Source organism: Ictalurus furcatus, chromosome 14 (assembly GCF_023375685.1).
Source record: "Ictalurus furcatus strain D&B chromosome 14, Billie_1.0, whole genome shotgun sequence".
In the NCBI taxonomy this organism is placed as follows: domain Eukaryota; kingdom Metazoa; phylum Chordata; class Actinopteri; order Siluriformes; family Ictaluridae; genus Ictalurus; species Ictalurus furcatus.
Genome location: NC_071268.1, coordinates 5,712,245 through 5,735,338, shown reverse-complemented (window position 1 = coordinate 5,735,338; position 23,094 = coordinate 5,712,245). Strand labels below are relative to the sequence as shown.

Sequence of the window (23,094 nt, the reverse complement as noted above, 5' to 3'; positions counted from 1 at the left end):
AGAGTCTGAATTCGGGGGGGGGGGGGGGGGGGGTGGGGGGGGGCATGGTGTTCCGCAACCTTGTTAAGTAATTAGGATAAAATCTTGTCAAGCATGTCACATGGTGCCTTGCAGCCTTTTAAAAAAGGCTGGTGTGACCTATGATGGCTACACAATAATGATGACTATAACGCCGAAACATTCGTGTAATTTTTTTTCTGGTTTGAGTAAATGATTGAACAGAACTTAAGGTGTGTGTGGACTTCATACTTTAAGTTATCATTGTCATGAGAGTGTGTGTTGTTGTGCCTGTTCTATGGCCGAGGATACTGCCAGTAAGGCAGGTTCTACGTTGTACTAGTTACCAAATATTTCTCTTTCTCTTTAAATAATCTTGATTTAAACATTTGTATAGTAAATATATGCCGCTCTAAAAAGTGGGATATGTCAAATTTGCATAAAGACAAGTTTGCCAATGTGTCGTGAGCATAACAACAATTCAGTAATTAATTCCCATGGAGCAGCATGATTTTGGATGTGTTGGTTGTTTAAACATCACAACCCATAAATCAAATCAAAAGTCAGGAGCACAAGGCAAACTATGAGGCAAGGTTCTCGTCAAACCTTCAGAAATAAACCTAATTCTGCCAGAGTAAGTCCATTTGCTAGGTGTAGCCTGGTCTCTCCGTCTACCACGTCAGCTGTCTCTGATATACCTCAGGATGAATTATTTAAAGCCTCTTATTGCAGTTCCATGTTTGGGAATAGACAGCAAAGAGACACATATTTTAAACCATCGACAAAAAGACTTCCCAAAAATAGATGCATTACTGATTATAGTATTGGTACAGTGTAATAGGTACTTTCAAAAAGTTTTTGCACTGTAACACTGCATTTCCACTCTATTTGCAGCATGTGAAATATAAAATATTAAAACATAAGAAAATCTGCACTATATTTACACCGTATACCCCAACATTTGGGCAACAAAAGGCTGGAAATGTAAGTGTTACTAAAATGAAACAGCTGGAAGAACATTTTGCAACTAATTAGGTTAATTGGCAACAGATCAGTAACATGATTGGGTATAAAAAGAGTATCTTAGATGGAAGTATATGTTGCACTAAAACCTGTATATACACCTTTCAGCACTGATGTGCAAAATTTTCCAGATGTGCAAAATGCCCATTCCATAGGCACTAATGCACCCCATACCATCAGAGATGCAGGCTTTTGAACTGAGCGCTGATAAAAAGCCGGATGGTCCCTCTCCTCTTTAGTCCTCTTTAGTTTAGAGAACACAGCGACCATGGTTTCCAAAAAGAATTTCAAATTTCGATTCGTCTGACCACAGAACAGTTTTCCACTTCGCCTCAGTCCATTTTAAATGAGCTTTGGCCCAGAGAAGACGGCGGCGTTTCTGGATCATGTTCACATACGGCTTCTTCTTTGCATGATAGAGCTTTAACCACCGTTTGTGGATGGCACAGTGCACTGTGTTCACAGACAATGAGTTCTGGAGGTGTGTCTGAGCCCATGCAGTGATTTCCATTACAGAATCATGCCTGGTTTTAATGCAGTGCCGCCTGAGGGCCCGAAGATCACGGGCATGCGAAATTGATTTTCACCCTTGTCTCTTGCACACAGAGATTTCTCCAGAATACTCAGAATCTTTTGACGATATTATGTACTGTAGATGACGAGATATTCATAGTCTTCGCAATTTTATGTTGAGGAACATTATTCTGAAATTGTTCCACAAATTGTAGGTGCAGTTTTTCGCAGATTGGTGAACCTCAGCCCATCTTTACTTCTGAAAGACTCTCTAAGATACTCTTTTTATACCCAATCATGTTACTGCCCTGTTTCCAATTAACCTCCAGCTGTTTCTTTTTACTAACACTTACTTTTCGAACCTTTTGTTGCTCCTGTCCCAACTTTTTAGAGATGCGTTGCACCATCAAATTCAAAATCACCTTATTTTCTTCTTAAAATGGTACATTTCCTCAGTTTACATTTTTTTTAAATATGTTTTCTATGTTCTATTGTGAATATCATATGGGTTTATGAGATTTGCAAATCATTGCATTCTGTTTTTTTATTTACATTTATTTACATTTTACACTGCGTTCCAACTTTTTTGGAACTGGGGTTGTAATATCCAGTGTTACCAAAAACTACAGTTAAGGTCCTGATGCTCGTTTCAAATTTGTATTGAAGTATGATAGTCAAGACATCGCAAAGCATCAGCATGTCTGTAAACTCGGGCTCTAAGTAGGCCTTCACACAAAGAGCACTCTCTGGTTTATAGAGCCCACTCTTACTCCTTTTAAGGTGCTTTCTCAATTTTCCGAGCGCCCTCTGTCTATACAACTCACTGCCAAAAGCCTCTTGGAGACATTTATAGTGACTTCCTCTGCCATCATGACGATATTCCCCAGCCCACTCTTACTACACGTCCGGTCATCCCTCCCTCTCCCTCTCTTTGTCTCTTTCTGCTTTAAACACTGCTTTGTATTAATCATTAACAGTTGTATATATTTATATAACTTTAATGTTAGCTATTAGTGCCTGCAAATTAACATCAAAACCAAATGTTCTTGTTTTTTCATTGTTACAAATAATATACAAACTATTTTTTTTTACCTACCTTTTTTTTTTTAAACAATTTAATGTCTTACGTCCAAAGTTCTGTTTATTTTAAGAGGTCAGTGTGCCTCCATTTCAAAAACCTCTGGATGTAATGGTAATTCAAGGTCAGTGCATAAATCCGTAGCCTAGTAATGGATTAAAAAACACACAGAATATCTAATGGATCAATACAACGTTAATGATATGTGTATGAAAACATATCCGATGCCTACTGATTTTCCCAGAAGCATACTGTGTCTAATGACTGAATGTTCTTTTCCAAAGACATGGTTGGCTCATGGGCTTGTGTGGAAGTGCTCGCTCTCCCAGAACAACAATCTAAAGAGTATGAGATGAAGGTGAGTGCAGCAAGACCTTTTATGGAGTGTAAAGCTGCCGAGATGAGCTAAAGCTGCCCTGTTTACTTTGCAGCACATCAGGAGATCAGGAGGCCTCAATCACAGCTCAATAACAGTTATTCCTCAGCGGCGGACCAAACGCAACAGTAGGCCAAGGAGCAGATATGAAGCTGGCAGTTGAAACTTGTCGGGTCAATTTGGCTTATCAGCACGGAAGATCGGGCTGTGACTCACCAGGCTGTACGGTCAAGCGAGCCTGTGAGTTGTTTATTAGTCTGATGATTTAAAAGGGTCTTTTTCATAAGAGATTGAATACTCTTAGTCCTTTTAGGGAAAAGAAACAGTCATGAACATCAAAGGATTACAGCGAAGAGACAAAGCATGCCTGTAGTTATTGTTACACTCTCAGATTGCAGGTCTTTGTGTGAATAGAAGAGCAGAGCAGTAGATATGGGATAAATTATGAACCATGTTCACTAAACCATCACATACACTACATGAAACTTAATGTGAGGTTATAGACTCTCATGTTCTCTTCTGTGTGTATAGCTTACTTGGTAGTAACACCAAAAACTGTTCATGTTTATAAAAGGAAAGGGAAGAGTATACGTGCTGCACTAAGCCTTACAGGTATACATTAAATATAATGCATTTTTCCCCTATTCTTTCTTGTTGAATTTTTCTGAAGAACAGTGGGCTCAGAACCGCTCAGGACAAACAAGGGACTCGTGAAGAACTCTCACAAAACTTAAACACAGTCGTTGATCATCCAGGTAACGACACACGACACACGGTATTAATAATCACGCGTATGTATGTTATTATTGTGTCTTGTGGACTATATGTAAATATCTAAAAAAAAAAAATTGAAAAAAGAAGCAGTTTTTATGATCCTGCGGTTTTTTTTTAATGGTTAACATTTCGCAGATCCTGCAAGGCATATGTAAACTTATGACCTCGACTGTATACACATTTATACACAGCGACCTACTGCGACGTTTTTTGGGAGGTGGGAGGAAACCAGAAAACCTAGAGGAATCTCTCATATTACACAGATAGTAACCTGAGTTCAGGATCGAACCCTGGATCTGTGAAGCGGCAATACTGTGCAAGTCTTTAATGTTCTACATCATTAAACAGGTATTTACAATATCCCACCAACCTCCCTGTGATGTTCATGACATAAGCACAGAATGTTTGAGAAATAATTGCTCCAACCTCCCATGTCTAATTGCCTTCTGGAAGCCACTCGAGGCACGGAGGGTCAGCACACAGGAATAACTCCAAGAGCAGGGACAGTGAGAGAGCTCATGGCTTGAAAAAGATGAATGCATGGGTGAGAGACCGATTAGTGTGACTTTTGCCTTGCTTGCTTCCTTAAAAGGGCCAGCCTGTCAGTTGTGTTTTCAGCATGGGATGGCCGGTGACAGGCATCTGGTGTGTGTGTGTGTGTGTGTGTGTGTGTGTGTGTGTGTGTGTGTGGTAATAAACCTCAAAGGACATTTACTGATAAAAGTACAGAGTGGCCATTGCAGCATGTCTGCACCAGGGTCAAACCACACACTATGTATTCTCCACTACCCCTTAAATTAAACAGGTCAAAAAATTGTCCTAGCTCATATCGAACATCTACATCTACATCGGTGGTCACCAACCCTCTTACTCAAGATTGACCTTTCCGACCTAAATCTAACACACCTGTTTTAGTTGATCAAGAAGTTCTTAAGGTAATGAGTAGATGGTCAGGTGGGCAGGATTATGGTTGGAGATGAAGTCATCAGGAACAGGGTTGATGACCACTGATCTACATCATACTCTGTCAGACTGATATAAACACTCAACATTTCTCAAGCAAACTATTACCCAAATGAGATAACTTGAACAGCATCACCCCTGGTGTTTGATACTGTATTAGCTTTTACAGCTCGTTCTCGTTTTCCGCTTCACTGTGTAGAAGTCATGCAGGACTGGGAGAGCTGCATCTGCTGAAGACAAAATGTCTGTGGGGCTGTATACAGGCCCGGTGTGGGGAACTCTCAGGCTTTTAGCAGTCCTCCGAGGTTCCTTTTTCCATTTCACTGCCCCTCTTTCCACACAGTCGATTCTTCTGCTTCATTTCCCTGCGTGAGTTCCAAACTGCCGCACTATCAAGATTGGCTGCTCTTAGAGGGAGGTAGCTGCATAAATGGAATCAAATTAAAAATAAATGCCCGAATGGGGCAGAGGGGAAGAGGTGTACAGAAGGTGTGAGTAAGTATGAGCTCTTAATTAATCCATGGTACTTAACTGCATCCTGGTACTTTCCTGACACACAGAACTCAGAGAAGGACAAAAGGATAGCATCTAACTCACTGTTTTCATTAAGTAATAGGTTACATCTCTGTATCTATTTGTATGGATCAATATTAGCAATATGGATCTGTCAGTTGGGATGCTCATCTGGTTGATCTGCTATCCAACTGAGTCATGCTGCGGCTGGAACCCCTGAGTTTGTGTCGGTATGACAGACACAACTTGAGACACCTACAGTCTGCCCTTCTGCTTGTCTGTATGCATCTGGCTCGGTGTATGTCCTCCTGCGCCCCTGTACGTTCTCTTTGCATTAGCCTCCCGCTAACACCCCAGTGAGCTAATGCAGTCTCTCTCTATGTGAGCACTGAGAGTACAAACCCCTTGGACTCCATAACCTCCATCACAGACCTCCTCCTCAGACTGAGTTAGTGGAGAACCAGAGGCAGGCCATGCCTTATTAATGTTGGCCAGCTTGAAGTGGCTCTCAGTGGGGGGGAGGCTGTGGTCTGTCTCTGTTTCCACTGGACCTCCATAAATCATGAGTCGAGGAACCGTCGCAAGTGCCTGTACAGTGCCCTCCACCTCACAGCAGCAACACCACAGGGATGGTAAATTATTCACACAGTCACGAGTTTGAGAAGCAAAGTTTTTCTGCGTCGGAATTAGTCCCTCGACTTTGAACTTGGCTCAAGTTCATTACTACGCCATGGATTTTCATAGAACATCATTGCTATTGTTTCCCAAGGTGTCCTGTGATGTAGGTGGTGCTGAAAGGCCAGCTTGTTATGGACAATGACAATGAAGAAGAAGGAAACACAATAAAGTGAGGATGTGACGCCACTCTGTTGAAAGAATACCTGAAGCTAGTGCAGCTGGGATGAAAAGAATGACCCATTGTTTCTGAGTAGGCAATACAGATGTTGCGTGAATTAGATCCTCTAAACTCATGAGATGTCAAACAAATGAATAAGAATAAGAATGCCTTCATTTCTGACATATACTTTACAGTACAGTAAAAAGCGCGTTACGGTCAAGGTCAGCCAGGTTATGTTATGACGCCCCTCGAGCAGAAAGGGTTAATGGCCTTACTCAAGGCCCCAGCAGTGGTAGCTTGGTGGTGCTGGGGCTTGAACCCCTGACCTTCTGATCAGTAACCCAGAGCCTTAAAGTCTGGGCATTCACGTCACTGCGGCTGTAGGAACAACATCCTTGATAATAAACCTTTGAACTGTCTGCTCTAAATGGTCTAATATTCATTCAGTAGCTACTTTTAATTTTGATATCAAAATGAAATACTTGAGTAGGTCTAATATGGTTTGGCTCTAAAGATCATGCTTTAGCTGTAGTCTGATCAGATGTGTGGGTTCCTGACGACCTACTTCAGTCAGACTCCCGTGAGGAAAGTAGGACTTCAGCGTGTTTTCTGCTCTCTCGAGATGACATCACGGAGCCAAACACCTTCACACTGCAGCTTGAAAATGACAGGAGTCTCTGATGCCTCTGTGGTGATAAGAGGTGATGTCAGTATCTGTGCAGAAACCAGGCTCTCTTCTCTTAAGAGACATACTGTTGCCAAGTATGGATGCCCACTCATTTCTCCTTCCCTCTCCCTCTCTTTCCTTTACACTTGCTCGCCTCACTGCAGCCGTCGAATCGTGTTAACTTCATCTCGCCGCTAAAGCACTCTTTCTCCCTCTGTTATCAACTGCAGCATTTTATCATGTCATAGGAACACCGGAGCTTCTGCAGTTTCACAAGCGGAAGGATCTCCACCCTCATTGCTTGTAAAGTGTTTGTGTTGGATAAGTCGCATTTTCCTTTAATCTCTTACCAGATAACAGTGATAATGAGCATAATATACAACAGCAGTTAGCATTTATCATATCTTGTGAGTTTGTTTTCGCAGGGTCTTTAAAGATCATGTCGAACACATGCGTTGATTTGGTACGTCTGCACTTCCTAATCATATTCCTGTTCTGAACTTCTGGAATTCAAGACCGAACATGCCTTGAATAGTGGTGTGCCTTGGACCTCTGGGGTCGGGGGTTCGAATCCCGTCTTCAACCCTGCGTGCGTGGCGCTTGCATGTTCTCCCCGTGCTTTGGGGGTTTCCTCCAGGTACTCCGCTTTCCTCCCACAGTTAAAGACATGATGGATGGGCATGAAAGAATCAATGGGTTAGCATCCCGTCCAGGGTGTCCCCCCACCTTATGCCCTGAGTTCCCTGGGATAGGCTCCAGGCTCCCCCCGACCCTGTGTAGGATAAGCGGTACAGAAGATGGATGGATGGGTTTGGCGCTATTTAGAACCCAACAAAAATGTATTTCCATACTAGTAGAACTCCATTTTGCTAAGAACGTAGCAGTAATTCTGATCAATGATCTGGAGCGAATTTCTTCCGTTTCCTAGTCACATACCTTGACTGGCCTTTCTGGTATTTCTTCTCGTGTAAAATGAATTTAGTGTTCATTTAACAAATACAATGAATCTGTCTGGCATCCAGACAGATACAGGCTCTCAGTACAGGCGCTCTGATTGGAGGATGCTAATATGCAAACTGTCTTGTTTTCATACCCACATTAAAGCTGAGACATCTTGGACTTCAAATGGAAGGTCGGAAAAACCACGAAACTCCCTGCAGTGTCAGAGTAACCCAGCAGGAGAACTTCGGAGACCTTCTTGATCTTTCTTTGATTCTAGTTCATGAATCATAATCTGATGATTATGTACTTATTAACAGAATTTCATCCCGGAGCAAGCACACATGTATTCTTTCTCTGTTTGTTTCTCTGCCTTTCTATCTTTATCTGTTCTCTGCTAAGCTTCATAAATCTCTAGAGCTCTAAACATCAGAACAGTTCGTAAGTCTGGGTGTTTACATTCTACAAAGCAGTTCTACTTACTCATCCATCTCTCTCTCTCTCTCTCTCTCTCTCTCCCCCTCTCTCTCTGCGGAGGAGGATGGTGCTCTGGCACAGTGGAGAGACGGCAGCCAGTAGTGTAAAGAGAGAGATAATTAAATGAGAGGCATGACTACATGATTGTTTATTCGAGCATACCACAGCCAAACAGAACACATATACAATGTTCTTCTGTTTGAAAACAGGGCTGTACATTCACTGTTTGTGCTGGTAGCACTGGTGCTACAATAATATCCCTATAAAGTGTTAAGAGACATTTAAATAGACCACGAATACCATATGAAACTGTATCTGGATGACGTAAACACACACACACACACACACACACAATTACTCATGTAGATTAATTACCGCTAAGCCTACACCTTTCTAAGGCTAGCCTTAACCTCAGTAACCAAAAGAAAAGGCTTATGTTATGGCTCTTCTAGTATTTAAAAACCTATCGTTTTTGTAAAAGAAAAAAACCCCACCATATGGCTGATCCTCATCTGAACCAGTCCAACCTGCCAGATATTCCCATACCTATCATTTGGTCCCCACCAAAATCTACAAACTTGCTCACACACACAGGCCTGGTTGCCTGATACTGAAATAAATCTATAAATGAGATCATTAGCGTAATGAGAAAAACCTTCAGTGTGTTGTGCATGGTTCCCTGCGATGGACTGGCATCCCATCCGGCGTCAATCCTCCTGCGATAGGCTCGCAACTCTGACCGGAATAAAGACTTTACTGAAGATGAATGAATTAAAAGCATTCAGGATGACATTATCTTTCAAACAGTTCAAAATAGATATAAAGGTTATGAAGGTTTTAAATGAATTCCACTGGTGTTTGTGTGTGACGAAAGAAAGAGTCAAGAGTCATCTCTGACCTATTCACTCACTTGCTGCCTTGCTATCTTCTGGGAGTGCCTCGGGTTAAACAGGTAAAACGGCCAAAAGTTTGTGGACACCTGACCATCACGTCCACATACACTTTTTGAACGTCCCATTCTTCCACCTTTGCTCTCGTAATACTATTCTAGGAAGGCTTTCCACTAGATTTTGGAGTGTAGCATTGTCATGCTGGAACAGGTTTGGGCTTTTTATCTCCAGTGAAGGGAAATTGTACTGCTACAGCATACAAAGACGTCCTTATATGATTGTTTATATACTTTGCAACAGTTTTAGCAAGAACCACAGATAGGTGTGATGGTTAAATGTCCACAAACTTTGGGCTATATAATAGTGTCTGTACAAACACACAGACATACATGGCTACTCATTTAAATATGAATTTATAACTAGATTTCATACTAGCCCTAATTATTAAAACATACATAGCACACTGAAATGTTTGTTACATGGTCCAGCTGTTCTGCTGCTCTGCTGGTCAGGACATTGCAGAGTTCAAGACTCAGAAAAGCCAGAATGTTTCCCACACACACACACACACACACACACATCGAGAGAAAGAAGAAGGAAGATTAGATCTCGTAATAATGCCCGAATCCTGGGAATCTACATATTAAAGAACTCAAGAGGGGGGAAACTGTTTCCTCAGTTTCAGTTGTGCAGGCCATGAGAGAGCTGATGTGGAGGAAGAGAGTAGACACTCTATCCAGTATAAGATTGAAAATATGAAACAGATTCTACTACAGAGTTGCTAAATTTAGTTCTCTGAGAATCAGAAAACACAGGAAACATGGGGTTAACATCGTTCTCCTGCTGTCCCTTTTTTTCTCCCACATTGTGCTCATATCAGTTCCTACTGAGAGTTACACAAATAGGATGACTGCTCCCCTGTGGTCTTCATGTTTCCCATAATACATTCAAAAATAATTGCTGGAGAACTGATCCAAGATCAGCATTTGTTCTGACAGTGCTGGTATTTTAATGATCATGAGCATCACTTTAAAACAGATTCTGGAACAGCTCTGCACTGACTCTGGGTTTCCCAGGATATCTGACCTGAATGTTCATAAAAATAAAAAAAACGTGCCCCTGTGACCCCTGGAAAACCCCACACAAGTCAACACATGGAAAGACGAGGGGTACAGCTGGGTCCTGCTTTTTCTTCCCAGTGGCTGGTGACGAGCAAGTCCACCCGGTCTGCTACGTATTCAGCGTCGAGCCAGGAATCACACAGATTTATGTTTGTCTTTACTGATTAAAGTTCTACAGAGCATTACCTAATAGGTTAGGCCATAATCTGTAGAATTTTTTTTTCTCTCGAATCCTTGAAGGCTAGCTTTCAATTTTGACTGTGTTCACGATGCAAGATGTTTTGTGACTTTTTAACTCTTAACTTCAAAATTCAGTCCCCTCTGAAACTATTGGAACGGCAAGGCCAATCCATTTGTTTGTGCTCTACACCAAAGACAAAAGCTTTTATGTTTTATGTCGTCTAGATGTAAATACCGGGAAATGAAAGCTGTAATCCTAAACTCTCTGCTCATCTTCATCTTTTGATCTCAAACTCAAATGTCTTCAGTCTACAGCAAAAACAATCGAATTAGCCTTGCCGGTCCAGTAGTTTCGGAGGGGGACGTAGCTCTGTGTCAGCTGACATTCAAATGCAAATTTATCTCAGAATAATTAAATAACCCTAATATGGGCGTGAGAGTCAAAACAAAGGTGATGCATTAGACTCAGTTAGTGACGATCTTCCCCTGTGTCGGGGATTAGAGAAGTCACATGGTGTATGGCATCTCTGGAGTATGTCGAGAGAGAGAGAGAGAGAGAGAGAGAGAGAGAGAGAGCTATTTACCTCCTTATTTTGCATTGTCCATGAAATTTAGAAAAGCATGTGTGTCCTGTGCACACCATACATAAAACCTTATTATGCTTATTATTAAATTGAGACGCCTGTCTTGCTTTCTTTATTATTGTATTCCTATTACAGTCTGAGGCCTGCCTTAGTTTTTGTAATTTTCTGAATGAGATCAAAACGAAACACCGCCACTGTTTTAACTTTTGAAGTAGTGTTTGGCCTCTAGAGCTCACTGACTGTTCCACTGCTATTCTTTCCCGACACGGAATTCCCAGGAAGTCACGTGAATTTGTGTCACCGTAGACTCTTATTATAAAGTCCATAGCACTACATCCAGGGAGTTTTTTTTTTATTAGTTTTTAATCCATGAAAATATTCTCCTCCATGCTCTAAGTCCTGTTCCACCTCATTCTCACGGGCTTAGTAGTGCTTGGACGCCGCCATCTACCGCGCATCGTTTCTGTTTTCATTTGGAATTAAGAGTGTAGATTTTACACGTTCTCTTTTAAAGCTCTGCCGCACTGCCTAGAAGACCTGCACGAACATCAGGGTGAAAAAAAGCTTTTTGCTATCAGAGAGGATCATAACACTATCAATCAGAGCTCTGAAATCTAAACAGTTCAGACACACAGCACCTCTGTTTAGATATCTCTCTCCGCTTGTCTTCTTCTCCCCCCTCCACCATCGCTATCTTCATGACCTGGAGGATCTCCTCACCCCTGCTATGAGCTGTGAGTGAGAGACAGCAGACCTACCTTACACGTCCACTTTACATAGCAAATCCGTACAGGCCCTCTGCTCATCACGACCCCCTTCGAACACTAGATAACCGTGCCATGATAGTATGCTACAGTATATATTGTTTTTACATGATTGAGAAGTTTAACAAGCTTTTTGCCAAAAGAAAAAAAACCTCACTCGAAGGAGACACACACACACACACACACACACACAAGCTGAATTCTTCAACCAGCCATGAAACACACTCCTACACAACCATGTATGGTATGGCAGGGCAAAGTGAAGAGGAATGCTAATCTAGGATCAAATGTACTTTAGCCGACACTGATCTCGGTTACTGTGAAAAAAACGGCCTATCTTAACAAGCTCAACGTTCTCCGATCCAGAAGCAGCACTCAAACTCGAGGAGGTTTTAATGTGGCTGGGGGGAAAAAAGAGCAGGTCAGTTTAAAGCCCTTGTTTTCCTCAGCTGCTCCATTAAGGCTCCTCAACAGCAGCAACGCAGAGCACAGGCACTGGGCAGAACTAATTTCATTAATTATGAAAGAGGGAGGAAAAAAAGAAACGAGACATGAGTGCAGATTCACTTCAGATACAGAGCTGACAGAACTGACGCAGCTACAGTCATATCCCGGGTTTAGTGCTCGTCTAAACCGGTCATTAGCAATGAGATCCAGAGAGCATTTATTTCACCCAAACATTTAGTCACACTGTCAGAAGGAATTTCCTGTTTGGGCAGATAGAAGAGGTGTGATTGAAATGACGGACATCCCACCCGTCGAATGAGAGTGAGCGTCTGATTTATCCTGGAACCCAACAGGAAATCTCTACCGCTTTTCGTTTACACAGCATCCCATGTCTTCTTTCTGTTTTATCTCCGGTGACAAATAATAATAATAAAAAAAAAAGTCATTTGTACCGAGTAAGTCTAAAAAGTGCCTCTCTGTAGCTTTCCACTGTTTGAATTCACCTGTCATCTAAAAAAGCAAAACAAATCCCATGATCTGATAAGCCAATTAAAGTTTTAGAGAAATGAGCTCAAGGGACAGAAAGAAAGGAGTCCAGAACATTTCCATTCAGTCTGTATAAAGCAAATCGCTCCTTTTTTTTTTTTTTTTTTTTTTTTTTTTTTTGTCTTATGACCATAACTTGTTTTGTTTTTGGAAATTAAACTGGTAATGCAAGTAAAATGGGTATTGTTTTGCAATGCAGTTATCACCGTGTTTCTGTAACCGGTCAGTTTAGAAATCACTCCCTTTTTTTTTTTTTTTATTAATTTTTTTTTTCATACTACATGATGCATCTCAACAAACAAATCTCCCGAGTAACAGAGCCGTGTAAAGAGTTACACACTTATTTATCTGTGTGATAGGCATTCTGTAATTCTCGACACACTAATACCGGTAATAAGTAACCGGTTCAATCGAGTAAGTGGAAATTATCCAAATATGGGCGCTGTGATTACAGCGAGCATACAGAGCAACGGAAATTTGAATACAAGGGTTTACTTTGCTTGGCAAGCACAGCCTGGGTTATCTAACATTACAAAAATGCAACACGGCCGAAGAGAGCAAGCCAACGTGATTAGTAACTACACGCACATACATAACACACACACACACACACACACACACACACACACACACAACAGGTAGCTACAGTTTAACCATGTTAGTTAGGCCTGTAACTCTGCAAATGAATCAGTAACAGTGATGTCTCACTCTCATTTAAGCCCTTCAGGTCCCGTGTTCATTATAATGGCTATCATATGATTTAGGGATATTTTTTCCCATCAATATCTGAACAGAACTTTTAAACAGGTCTCTTTCTGCTTTTAAACAGTATTTAAGATTGAAAGGGTACAGGGTGAAAATGATTATAAGGCACAAGGAAAACTCAACATGGTACATAACGGGATAGAAGGGGAAAAAAAAAAGGTAGATAAATAGAGCGCCGTGAAGCGTCATGGTGTAGACAGGCAAAAAATAAATAATTAAGAAAGGGATAGTCATGTGTACGAGGACTAGTTGACCATTTTCCAGTGTATAATTGTATACATATTTACAGGGTTGTTGTGTGTGTTTTTTTTTTTTTGTATAGCTTCATAATTCCTTTCAGGCTGGAGAACTATAATTTGTATTTACTAGAAGAGAATACTGGAATAAATATATGTCCAACTTTGATCCCAATCGATCCTTTGTTCTTGTATTTTTTTTCCTAATCTGTTGTAGATTACTGATGTTCATGTGGGTTTCCACGACCAGCCCCTTTACGTAGAGCAGAGCATCCACTGTATGTGTGTGCGCTTTCTCGGCTGAGCCTTCTGACTGTGTGTGTGTGTGTGTGTTTTGTTTTGTTTTAGCAGGCAAGAGTATCTGTGTAGCGTAAGCCGAAGTGGTGAGACGGCACCTTCTCTCAGGAGACCCTCCATCTTACAGCATTATACATCACATCGCATCACGTCAGCATGCCTGGGCACAGGCCTACTTAACGGGATGAATATTTTAGAGGCACCCTCTCCCCCTCGTGTTGACTTGTCACTTTGTGTTTCTCCAGCTGCCCCATCGTAGTGTCACAGCTTCTCCAAACTTCCTCCCTGTTTCTGTCTGTCTGCTCATCTCTACAGCACCATCTCGTTCTTCCTCGTGCACAATTACACAACACTGGTGATGATCCAACTCAAGGCCTTTACTAAGGATGATCAATGACGAGTACACACATACTGCTTGCATACCTGTTTAATCAGTACTTAATTCCCAAAGTGTAGGAGCAGAGGTAGGTCTGTAAAATTGTACTGCGACAGTAGTCTTTTGTTTTTGCTGCACCAGTGCTTCTGACCTTCAGCCAGTGAAAAAAAAAAAAAAAAAAAAAAAAATGGTAGCACCTTTAGGGCTGTGCATTTACACTTCACGTTATGGCAACGTGTGAGGGCGAGGGAGTTAATATAGCGCTACCAGAGAAGCCTGGATGGCTTACGTGCTTATAGTATGAGGCAATCCAAAGCGGACTACGATAAGAGGAGCGCCACGGAAAACTGGCCTCGCTTTCCAGTGGAATTCAGCATGCTGCATGTCTATGGTTCCCTAAGTGCACTACATAGAGAATTACATAATGCGTCCAAACCGTATTTATTGCGCCGTATTTGAACTGAGGCATCAACCATTTTATGTGTTGTCAAAGTGACGTCATCTTCCTGTGACACAGAGAGAGACAAGAAAACACGTTCGGAGTGGCGTCTTCAGAATTTCAATGAAGGCTTGTTAGGTTGTTGTTTTTTTTTTTTTTAAATACATTTATAAATGAATGTATGAGAGTTAGACATCCTGAACTGCAGTTAGACGACTCGAACATGAAAAGTAAAATAGTTTTCTGATACAAACTATAGTAGGGTAAGCCAGAGACAGCAAATCATGCTGACGTTTTAAAGAATACACGTCGAGAACTAAAATAAAGAAATAAAAGCAGCAAAAACATCTACCCCCACAAGGCCACTGTGATTCAGATAACCGATTTAATCATCAAACCACCAACTGAGACAACCTGCAGCTGTGGTTTGTAGGTTCTGCCACCTACTGGGCAAATATCCTTCCATGCAGTAATTACTAGACCGTTATCACTCTGACCACAACAGTAAATCATTTTAAAAGATACACTGTTTGGCCAAAACTATGTGGACACCTGACCTTCACACCCATATGTGGTTCTTCACCAAACTGTGAAGAAAATCTGTTTGTATGCTGTAGCATTACAGTTTCCCTTCAGTGGAATTAAGAGCCCACAAACCTGCTCCAGCATGACAATACCCCTGTAGACAAAGCGAGCTCCATGAAGACGTGGTTTGTGAAGGTTGGTATGGAAGAACTCGAGTGTCCTGCACAGAACCCCTGACCTCAATCCCACTCAACACCGTTGGGATGAACTGGAACGCCGACTGCACCCCAGACCTCCTAACATCCCAACATCAGTGCCTGGCCTCACTAATGCTCTTGTAGCTGAACAGCCACACTTCGAAATCTAGTGGAAAGCCTTTCCAGAAAAGTGGAGGTTATTATAATAATAAAGGTGGGACCAACTCTGTTTTATTGTTTATAATGAGCACATATGGATGTGAGGGTCAGATTTCCACTTACTCTAACCAGGAAAAAACACTCTCTCGACTCAGAATTCCTACTTGGGGTCGCGTCAAGATGGAGTTCCTCTGAGTTCAGCAAATGATATCAGATCAACATGGCTGCTCACAGAACGAACAATAAACAGTGAGTTACACTGTATATACAAGCCAGGGTGCCAGTCAGACACACTGCACATCTTGATTAAGGTTTATAAAGCCAGGCTTTGGTTCTTTACACGGTATATTTGTTGTTAGCCCAAGATTACATCAAAAGCTGAACCGAGCTGTTGGGGCTCGAAATGAAACAGGGAATCTGAACACAGGATCCCACAGCGTCGGCCAGATAACAACTAGCTGGTGTGAGTTATGCAATGAATTATGTTTGGGAATAATCCAGCCTGAAACAGATGGGAAATATATTGAAACTATCAGTAAAAGCTCGCTCCAAGTCCTGAGCCTTTTGTATAAACATTAGACAGTGTTTCCTGTGCTGTGACTCTGGAATCTGAGTAAGAGATTAGACGATACAGAATTCCGCCTTCTGTTTGAGTTCATTTTGTGTTTACTTCAATTTCATAAGAGTACTGTAAAGTCGGCGGAATGAGCACGACACAAATCTCTTAAATCTGGGAATTCATATTCGGAATTCAGACGGAATTCAGACGGATTGAGGTAAGAAACACGTCGCCTCTGGTCAGAAAGAAATAAAAGTCCAAAAATGTAGAACCATCTTCTGATCTTATCTTAAGCAGAGCCCAAGCCAAAAGCTCCAGGAGGGAGGGAGTGAGAAAGAAAGATGGAGAGAGAGAGAGAGAGAGAGAGAGAGAGAGAGAGAGAGAGAGAGAGAGGAGGGGGATTGTTTATTGTCTCCAGCTGTGAGTTTTATGCAGCTTCTGAGTTGTCTCTACTCACCTTTCATCCATGACGTAGCTCCGAGTAGAAGATGTGCACGTGGACATCTGTGAACACGTAATACACACTCCAGATCTGCAGAATAAGTAAGATGTGCATTTTATTTATAGTCAGCAGCTGTGATTAGCCTTATTCTATCATTATCTATCACCCATAATTCTTCTGATGGCAGCTTAAGCTTAATTTACAACCCAAATTCCGAAAAAGTTGGGACAGTATGGAAAATGCTAATAAAAACAAAGAGGAGTGATTTGTAAATGTACTTTGACTTGCAAAATAAGGCAATAAGAAATAAAGGCCCGTACAGTTGCACAGCTGAAGAAATGCATAATGGATGAAAGGGGGGAAATTCCACTTGCTAAACTTAACCCGCTGGTGTCTTCACTCAGCGTCCAAACGCTTAATAAGTGTTATTAAAAGAAAAAGTGATGTTACACAGCGGTAAACAGTCGACTGTCCCAACTTTTTTGGAGTGTGTTGCAGTCATCAGATTTGACATGAGTGTATATTTTCAAAAATAAATTAAATTCACAAAGTAAAATATCAAATGTGTTAATAATGTGTTTTCAATATAGTACAGGGTGAATTGAATTCTTTTTTTGTTTATTTTTCAGAATTGGGGTTTAAAATAATTACAATTTTGAATGTACTTTTCTACCTCTAGTGTGTTACACAACAGACATTTATAAGTGAGAAGTGAGAAGCTTAGGAGCCGGGTTGTAAAATATTTATGAATAATAATAATAATAATAATAATAATAATAATAGGGGGGCTTAGGTGTTAGCACGTTTGCCTCACACCTCCGGGGTTGAGGGTTCAAATCCTGCATGTTCACCCCGTGCTTCGGGGGTTTCCTCTGGGTACTCCGGTTTCCTCCCCCAGTCCAAAGACATACGTTGTAGGCTGATCGCCATTTCCAAATTGTCCGTGAGGTGTGAATGTGTGTGTGATTGTGCCCTGCGATGGGTTGGCACCCCATCCAGGGTGTCCCCCGCCTTGTGCCCCAAGTTCCCTGGGATAGGCTCCAAGCTCCCTGTGACCCTGTGTAGGATAAGTGGAATGGACAATGGATGGGTGCATGGATAATAATAATAATAATAATAATAATAATAATAATAATAATAATAATAATAATATTATAAAGCTGAATTTTGCTATATTATTACTGTAATTGTTTTTACTACACCGTATTGATGATGTGTGATGCAATGGTCTTGATATTTTGAATTATGAGTTAGTTTTTATCTCCTTACAGCAGTCCAGACTCTTGTGTATGTGACAACAGAGACCCCTGGTGAAAACAAAATATCCAGCCGGATACAGTACATGTTCAGGGACAGATCCAGTTTAAGACAGCAGATGGCGCCAGATGCTGCAAAACCATCATGAACATGAACATGAACATGAATATGAACATGAACACAGCAGTAGAACAGAACAGCTTTAAAAAAGAAAATAAACACAAGCCCAAAACACCTACATTCTATCTTCTTCTTGTATCACAGATATATTACAGGAAGTCCAGTAAAACAGACGACAAACCATCAATCAGGGCGGCTCATTACATGTCACTGACGCTCATGTTTTGTCACCTATGCGGTTAGATATTCATATCTAAAGGTTTTTTCCTTTAGCATAAATCAGTGTAGCTCTTCCCATCCTTGACTCTGTCAGTCTGTGTGTTTATGAGAAAAGAAAGCTTCGTTAGTGCTGTATATTAATAGCCCAGTAGTGTTTCTTCACTGTATATATTACTACGATGACAGTTACACTGATTTCTGCCTCTGCATTTGAAGACATTCAGATGAGGCCAAGCACAAACAACAATCATGGCATAATCACACGTTTCTGAATTGCTCAGGCTTATCATCGTAGCGGTAAATAAATATTAGTCTTTAGCTCGGCACCATGTATTGTCTTGCGGAACGATAATGATATAAATCAGCACTGCAAGACAAAATGAAATGAAATTGTTTTCAGTGTCTGGTTGCATCATATTTTCGTCTGTGTGCGTGCGCGCGCGCGCGTGTGTGTGTGTGTGTTCACATGCATAATCTACTGCTCCATGAACCAGAGATCCTCAGCCTCCATTACGTCACCTGATCTGGCTCTGTGCATCAGGACAGTGTGTTCCACTGCAGCACATATATAGGATTACACATATAGGATGCTTATACGGTTTGATCTTCACGCTTCTGGATTCTAACTGCAGGATTTTCTCTTGCACGCATATGATATTTAATCCGCCAGTACAGATATTTAGAGCACAAACGTCCAGCTTAATTCTCTCTAAAGCTATAAGAGGAGAATGACTGGCCCAGTTCCAGGTTCAGTCACCACCGGCTCATTTCCCTCCTGTCCATTCATGCATTTACACACAGTCCACATTCGGCCTTCTGCACTCACTATGCACCCAGGCCGTGGGAGTTTCTCTTTCAGCATGACAGAGAACATCATCACAGAGTTCAAAATAGTTTTGATTTGACTCATTTATTCATGCATGTAAAGTGGGTTCTGCTGTGTAGAGAAAGGAAATGTCAGAGCAGAGCAATTCCATTTAAACTGTACAGTGAGGGGAAATACCTATTCAGACATCAGTCAACACTCACATGTGCTTGTTGAACATCCCATTCCAGATTTAGTCCCTATTTTGCTGTTATCATAACCTCCACTCTTCTGGGAAGGATCTCCATTAGGTTTTATCGGGATTTGTGCTCATTCAGAGACAAGAGCGCAACAGGTCAGGCTTCTTGATGTCCAATCCCTGGTGTGAAGCTGATGTTCCAGTTCATCCCAAAGATGTTCAGTGGGATTGAGATCAGGGCTCTGTGCAGGACACTCGAATTCTTCTACTCCAACCATAACAAACCAGGTCTTTGTGTACAGGTGCACTGTGATGCTGGAACAGATTCGGGGTCTCTTAGTTCCAGTGAAGGGAAATTGTAAAGCTTTAGTGCATACAGTGATATTCTATACGGTTGTGCGCTTCCAACTTTGTGGCAAATGTTTGAGGAAGAACCATATGGGTGTGATGGTCAGGTGTCCACAAACTTTTGGCCACATAGTGTATATTAAATCACAAGAACAAAAGTGTCTGAATACTTATTCCTCCTCACCGCAGATATGCAAATAATATGCACAAGTTACTCAAGTCTCCAATCACTCAAAGTGAATCTTACATTAAAATCGTTCTTTTCATAATTTAGCTAGAGTATGTCAAGACGTGTTCTGTTTCTGAACTTCTTAACAAAGCAGGACTGAAAGGAAAAATAAATACTCCTAAGAAGGTAGCATGGATAGTATACTATATAATCACCGTGCATGAAAGAGACCTTACGGCACTCTGAACACTGGCAGATTCGGAGGAACAGCACACTGACAGTGATGGTTTGAGAGTCACATCCTCTCCATCCTTTCTCTGTCTATCTCTATCTCTCCTTGGCTCCCTCTTAGTCTCTGTTAATTCACTGGTCTCTTGTTTCCTCCTTGTACAGAGGTTTCCGGCATACATGTTTCCTAGCACGCACTGCTGCATGCTCTCACTTAGACAATTACACCCCATAATAAAGATAGATTCGCACACATATGCACGTACGTGCGCACACACACACACACACACACACACACACACACACACACACCTGACTGACTAAGTAATAACTGATTGCAAAGTTGCTGAAGAGCTCTCATTTAGACAATTATATCCCATAATAAAGATAAATATGCACACATATGCACGTACACACACACACACACACACACCTCTGACTGACAAAGTAATACAGTAACTGGTTGCAAAATTGTTGAATAGCTGTAATACTGTTTGTGAGTAAAAGGAGTAAAGAAATGAGATTAAAGGTGCACTAGTGGACATACGGAGGGGGAAATAAGTATCGGACGCGTCAACATTTTTTTCAGTAAATATATTTCCAATGAGGTTATTCACATGAAATTTTCACCAGACATCAGGATTACCTCAAGAAATCCGGAAATATAAAGAATTCACAACATTAAAGTCCATAAATGAAGTTATGTGTAATAAAGTGGAATGACACGGGGAAAGAAGTACTGATCACGCTAAGGAAAAGCAGTTCTACAAGGCAAGGTAAGACAAGGAACCAGCTGAAATCCGTAAGTAATTATACCTCCTATCTGTGCAAATTAATATCAGCTGGGTTAGTAAATTGATGGTCTATAAAAAGGCTTTTCGTTACCAAGGTGTCACACAATAAACATCTCATGATGGGTAAAAGCAAAGAGCTCTCCCAAGACCTTCACAACCTTATTGTTGCGAAACATATTGATGGAATCGGATACAGACGTATTTCAAAACTTCTGAATCCTTCAGTAAGCACCATTGGGACCGTTATCCACAAGTGGAAGCAACATCACTCCGTCATCAACCGGCCACGCACAGGAGATCCTCACAAGATTTCTGACCAGGGAGTCAGAAGAGTAGCCCAAGAGCCAAGGACCAGTCGGAAAGAGCTCCAGAAACACTCAGCAGGTGCCATCGTCACAGAGAAAACAATAGGCAATGCACTCCACTGCTCACGCTCACCCCGCAAGACTCCATTACTAAAGAAAAGGCATGTCGAAGCTCGTTTAAAGTTTGCTACAACTCATTTGGACAAGCCTGTGAAATACTGGGAGAGTGTAGTCCGATCAGACGAGAGCGAAATTGAACTTTTTGGCTGTCATACTACACGCCATGTTTGGAGAAGAAATGGCACTGCACATCACCCTAAAAACACTACACCAACAGTGAAGTTTGGAGGTGAAGCATCATGGTGTGGGGCTGTTTTTCATCACATGGTACTGGTAGACTTCATATAACTGAAGGAATGATGAATGGAGCCCTTTACCGGGAGATTCTTGAGAAGAATCTGCTGCCATCCACCAGGATGATAAAGATGAGACGTGGGTGGACTTCCAGCAGGACAACGATCCAAAGTATACAGCAAAGATAACTCTCAATTGGTTTCAGAGAAAAAAAATCAAGGTGTTAGAATGGCCCAGTCAATCACCTGACTCGAATCCAATTGAACAAGATTTAAAGACAATATGTTTAGAAGAACGGGTGAAAATCACACCTGAATACTGTGGCCCATTAATTTCTTCATACAGGAAGTGTCTTGAAGCGTCACTACAAACAAAGGCTTCTCCACTAAGCATTAAATAAATTTCAGTTAGCGTGTTCAATACTTTTTCCCCGTGTCATTCCTCTTTATTACACATAACTTTATTTATGGAATTTAATGTTGTGAATTCTTGATATGTGTGGATGTCTTGAGTTAGTACTGATGTCTAGTGAAAATTTCATGTGAATAACCTCATAGGAAATATATTTACTGAAAAAAACGTTGACACGTCCAGTACTTATTTCCCCCACTGTATATTATATATAGTTATATATTTCTTACTAGTAGAAATAACCCTGAAAACATGTACGACATTATTAAGTATAACAGTTTAAGCAATGGCATCATCACAAGTGTATTACATGGCTGAGAAAACCTGTTTGGAAATCTGCTGTCTCGGTCAGACTGTTTGTTTGTGTTTACATGGGCCTCGTGTCACTCTTTTCATAGACACTCTCTGAATAACGGTAAGCACCCAGCACAGCCAGATAATTGGTCTTTGAACAAAAAAAACATGCCATGCATTAAAAACATAATGGCAGAAAACGTAGTATTTGTAACATTTGTATTGATGTAGTGCTTTTCCAGGATGGAGAACTGTATTACTGGTGAAGGTGATATATACACACGATCTGTCCGAAGTTCTGGCTCTGTCTCAGGTTTTGTTTCATTTATGTTTCTATAGGAAATGAGAAGAAATGTAGCCAACAATATGTCTACACAGAAATGATCCACTCAGGTGTGTATGTTATACACCACCAAAATGTTCTACAATCCTTTCGAGACATTCCTACAGACACAACAACAGCTGGAGTCTTGGACTTGACCCCAAAGCACCTGAACTTGAGCCAGATGTAATAGTCACTGCTTCGTAAAGCATCGTAGGCATTATTTCCTATCATTCCACCAGCTACAGCTTTAGCTATGCTGAATGGGTTCTGCTGAAGAGGAGCTCCTTGTTTTGACCAAACTCAGTCATGCATACATTGCCTCACCATGGTAAGTATGGCAAGAATTCCCGCTCCTTGCCACGAATCCGCTCTTCTCTAAACCCTCCTGTTATGCTGCTTGGCCTACGAGGATTGTTTATGTGCGGAGCTCTTGAAAAAATGTTATTCTACTTTTGTTGGCTCACAAAGAATAGTGCAGCCTTTAGAACACATTTGAAATAGCTGTCCCTAAAGGCTTTGTTTTATACACCCAGGCATTAGAGAAACACAGGATAATAAAAGCATGGTGTAAAGGTTAGTGC

At 41.3% G+C, this 23,094-nt stretch overlaps 1 protein-coding gene and 1 long non-coding RNA gene across 2 annotated transcripts in view; one reads left to right on the top strand and one right to left on the bottom strand.

Annotated features, from left to right (window-relative positions):
- rbpms2a (RNA binding protein, mRNA processing factor 2a) overlaps nt 1-11,853 on the bottom strand; it is a 32,673-nt gene extending 20,820 nt beyond the window's left edge. Inside the window, exon 1 of the mRNA XM_053641335.1 lies at nt 11,692-11,853. Within this exon, the coding sequence (XP_053497310.1) occupies nt 11,692-11,739 (48 nt within the window). The 5' untranslated portion in view covers nt 11,740-11,853. The remainder of the gene's footprint in view (nt 1-11,691) is intronic.
- Nucleotides 11,854-16,366: 4,513 nt separating this feature from the next.
- On the top strand, nt 16,367-17,983 carry LOC128618002 (uncharacterized). The gene is made up of 3 exons (XR_008387657.1): nt 16,367-16,460; nt 16,719-16,786; nt 17,957-17,983. It is a non-coding gene; the product is annotated as an uncharacterized LOC128618002 (long non-coding RNA).
- Nucleotides 17,984-23,094: the final 5,111 nt, after the last annotated feature.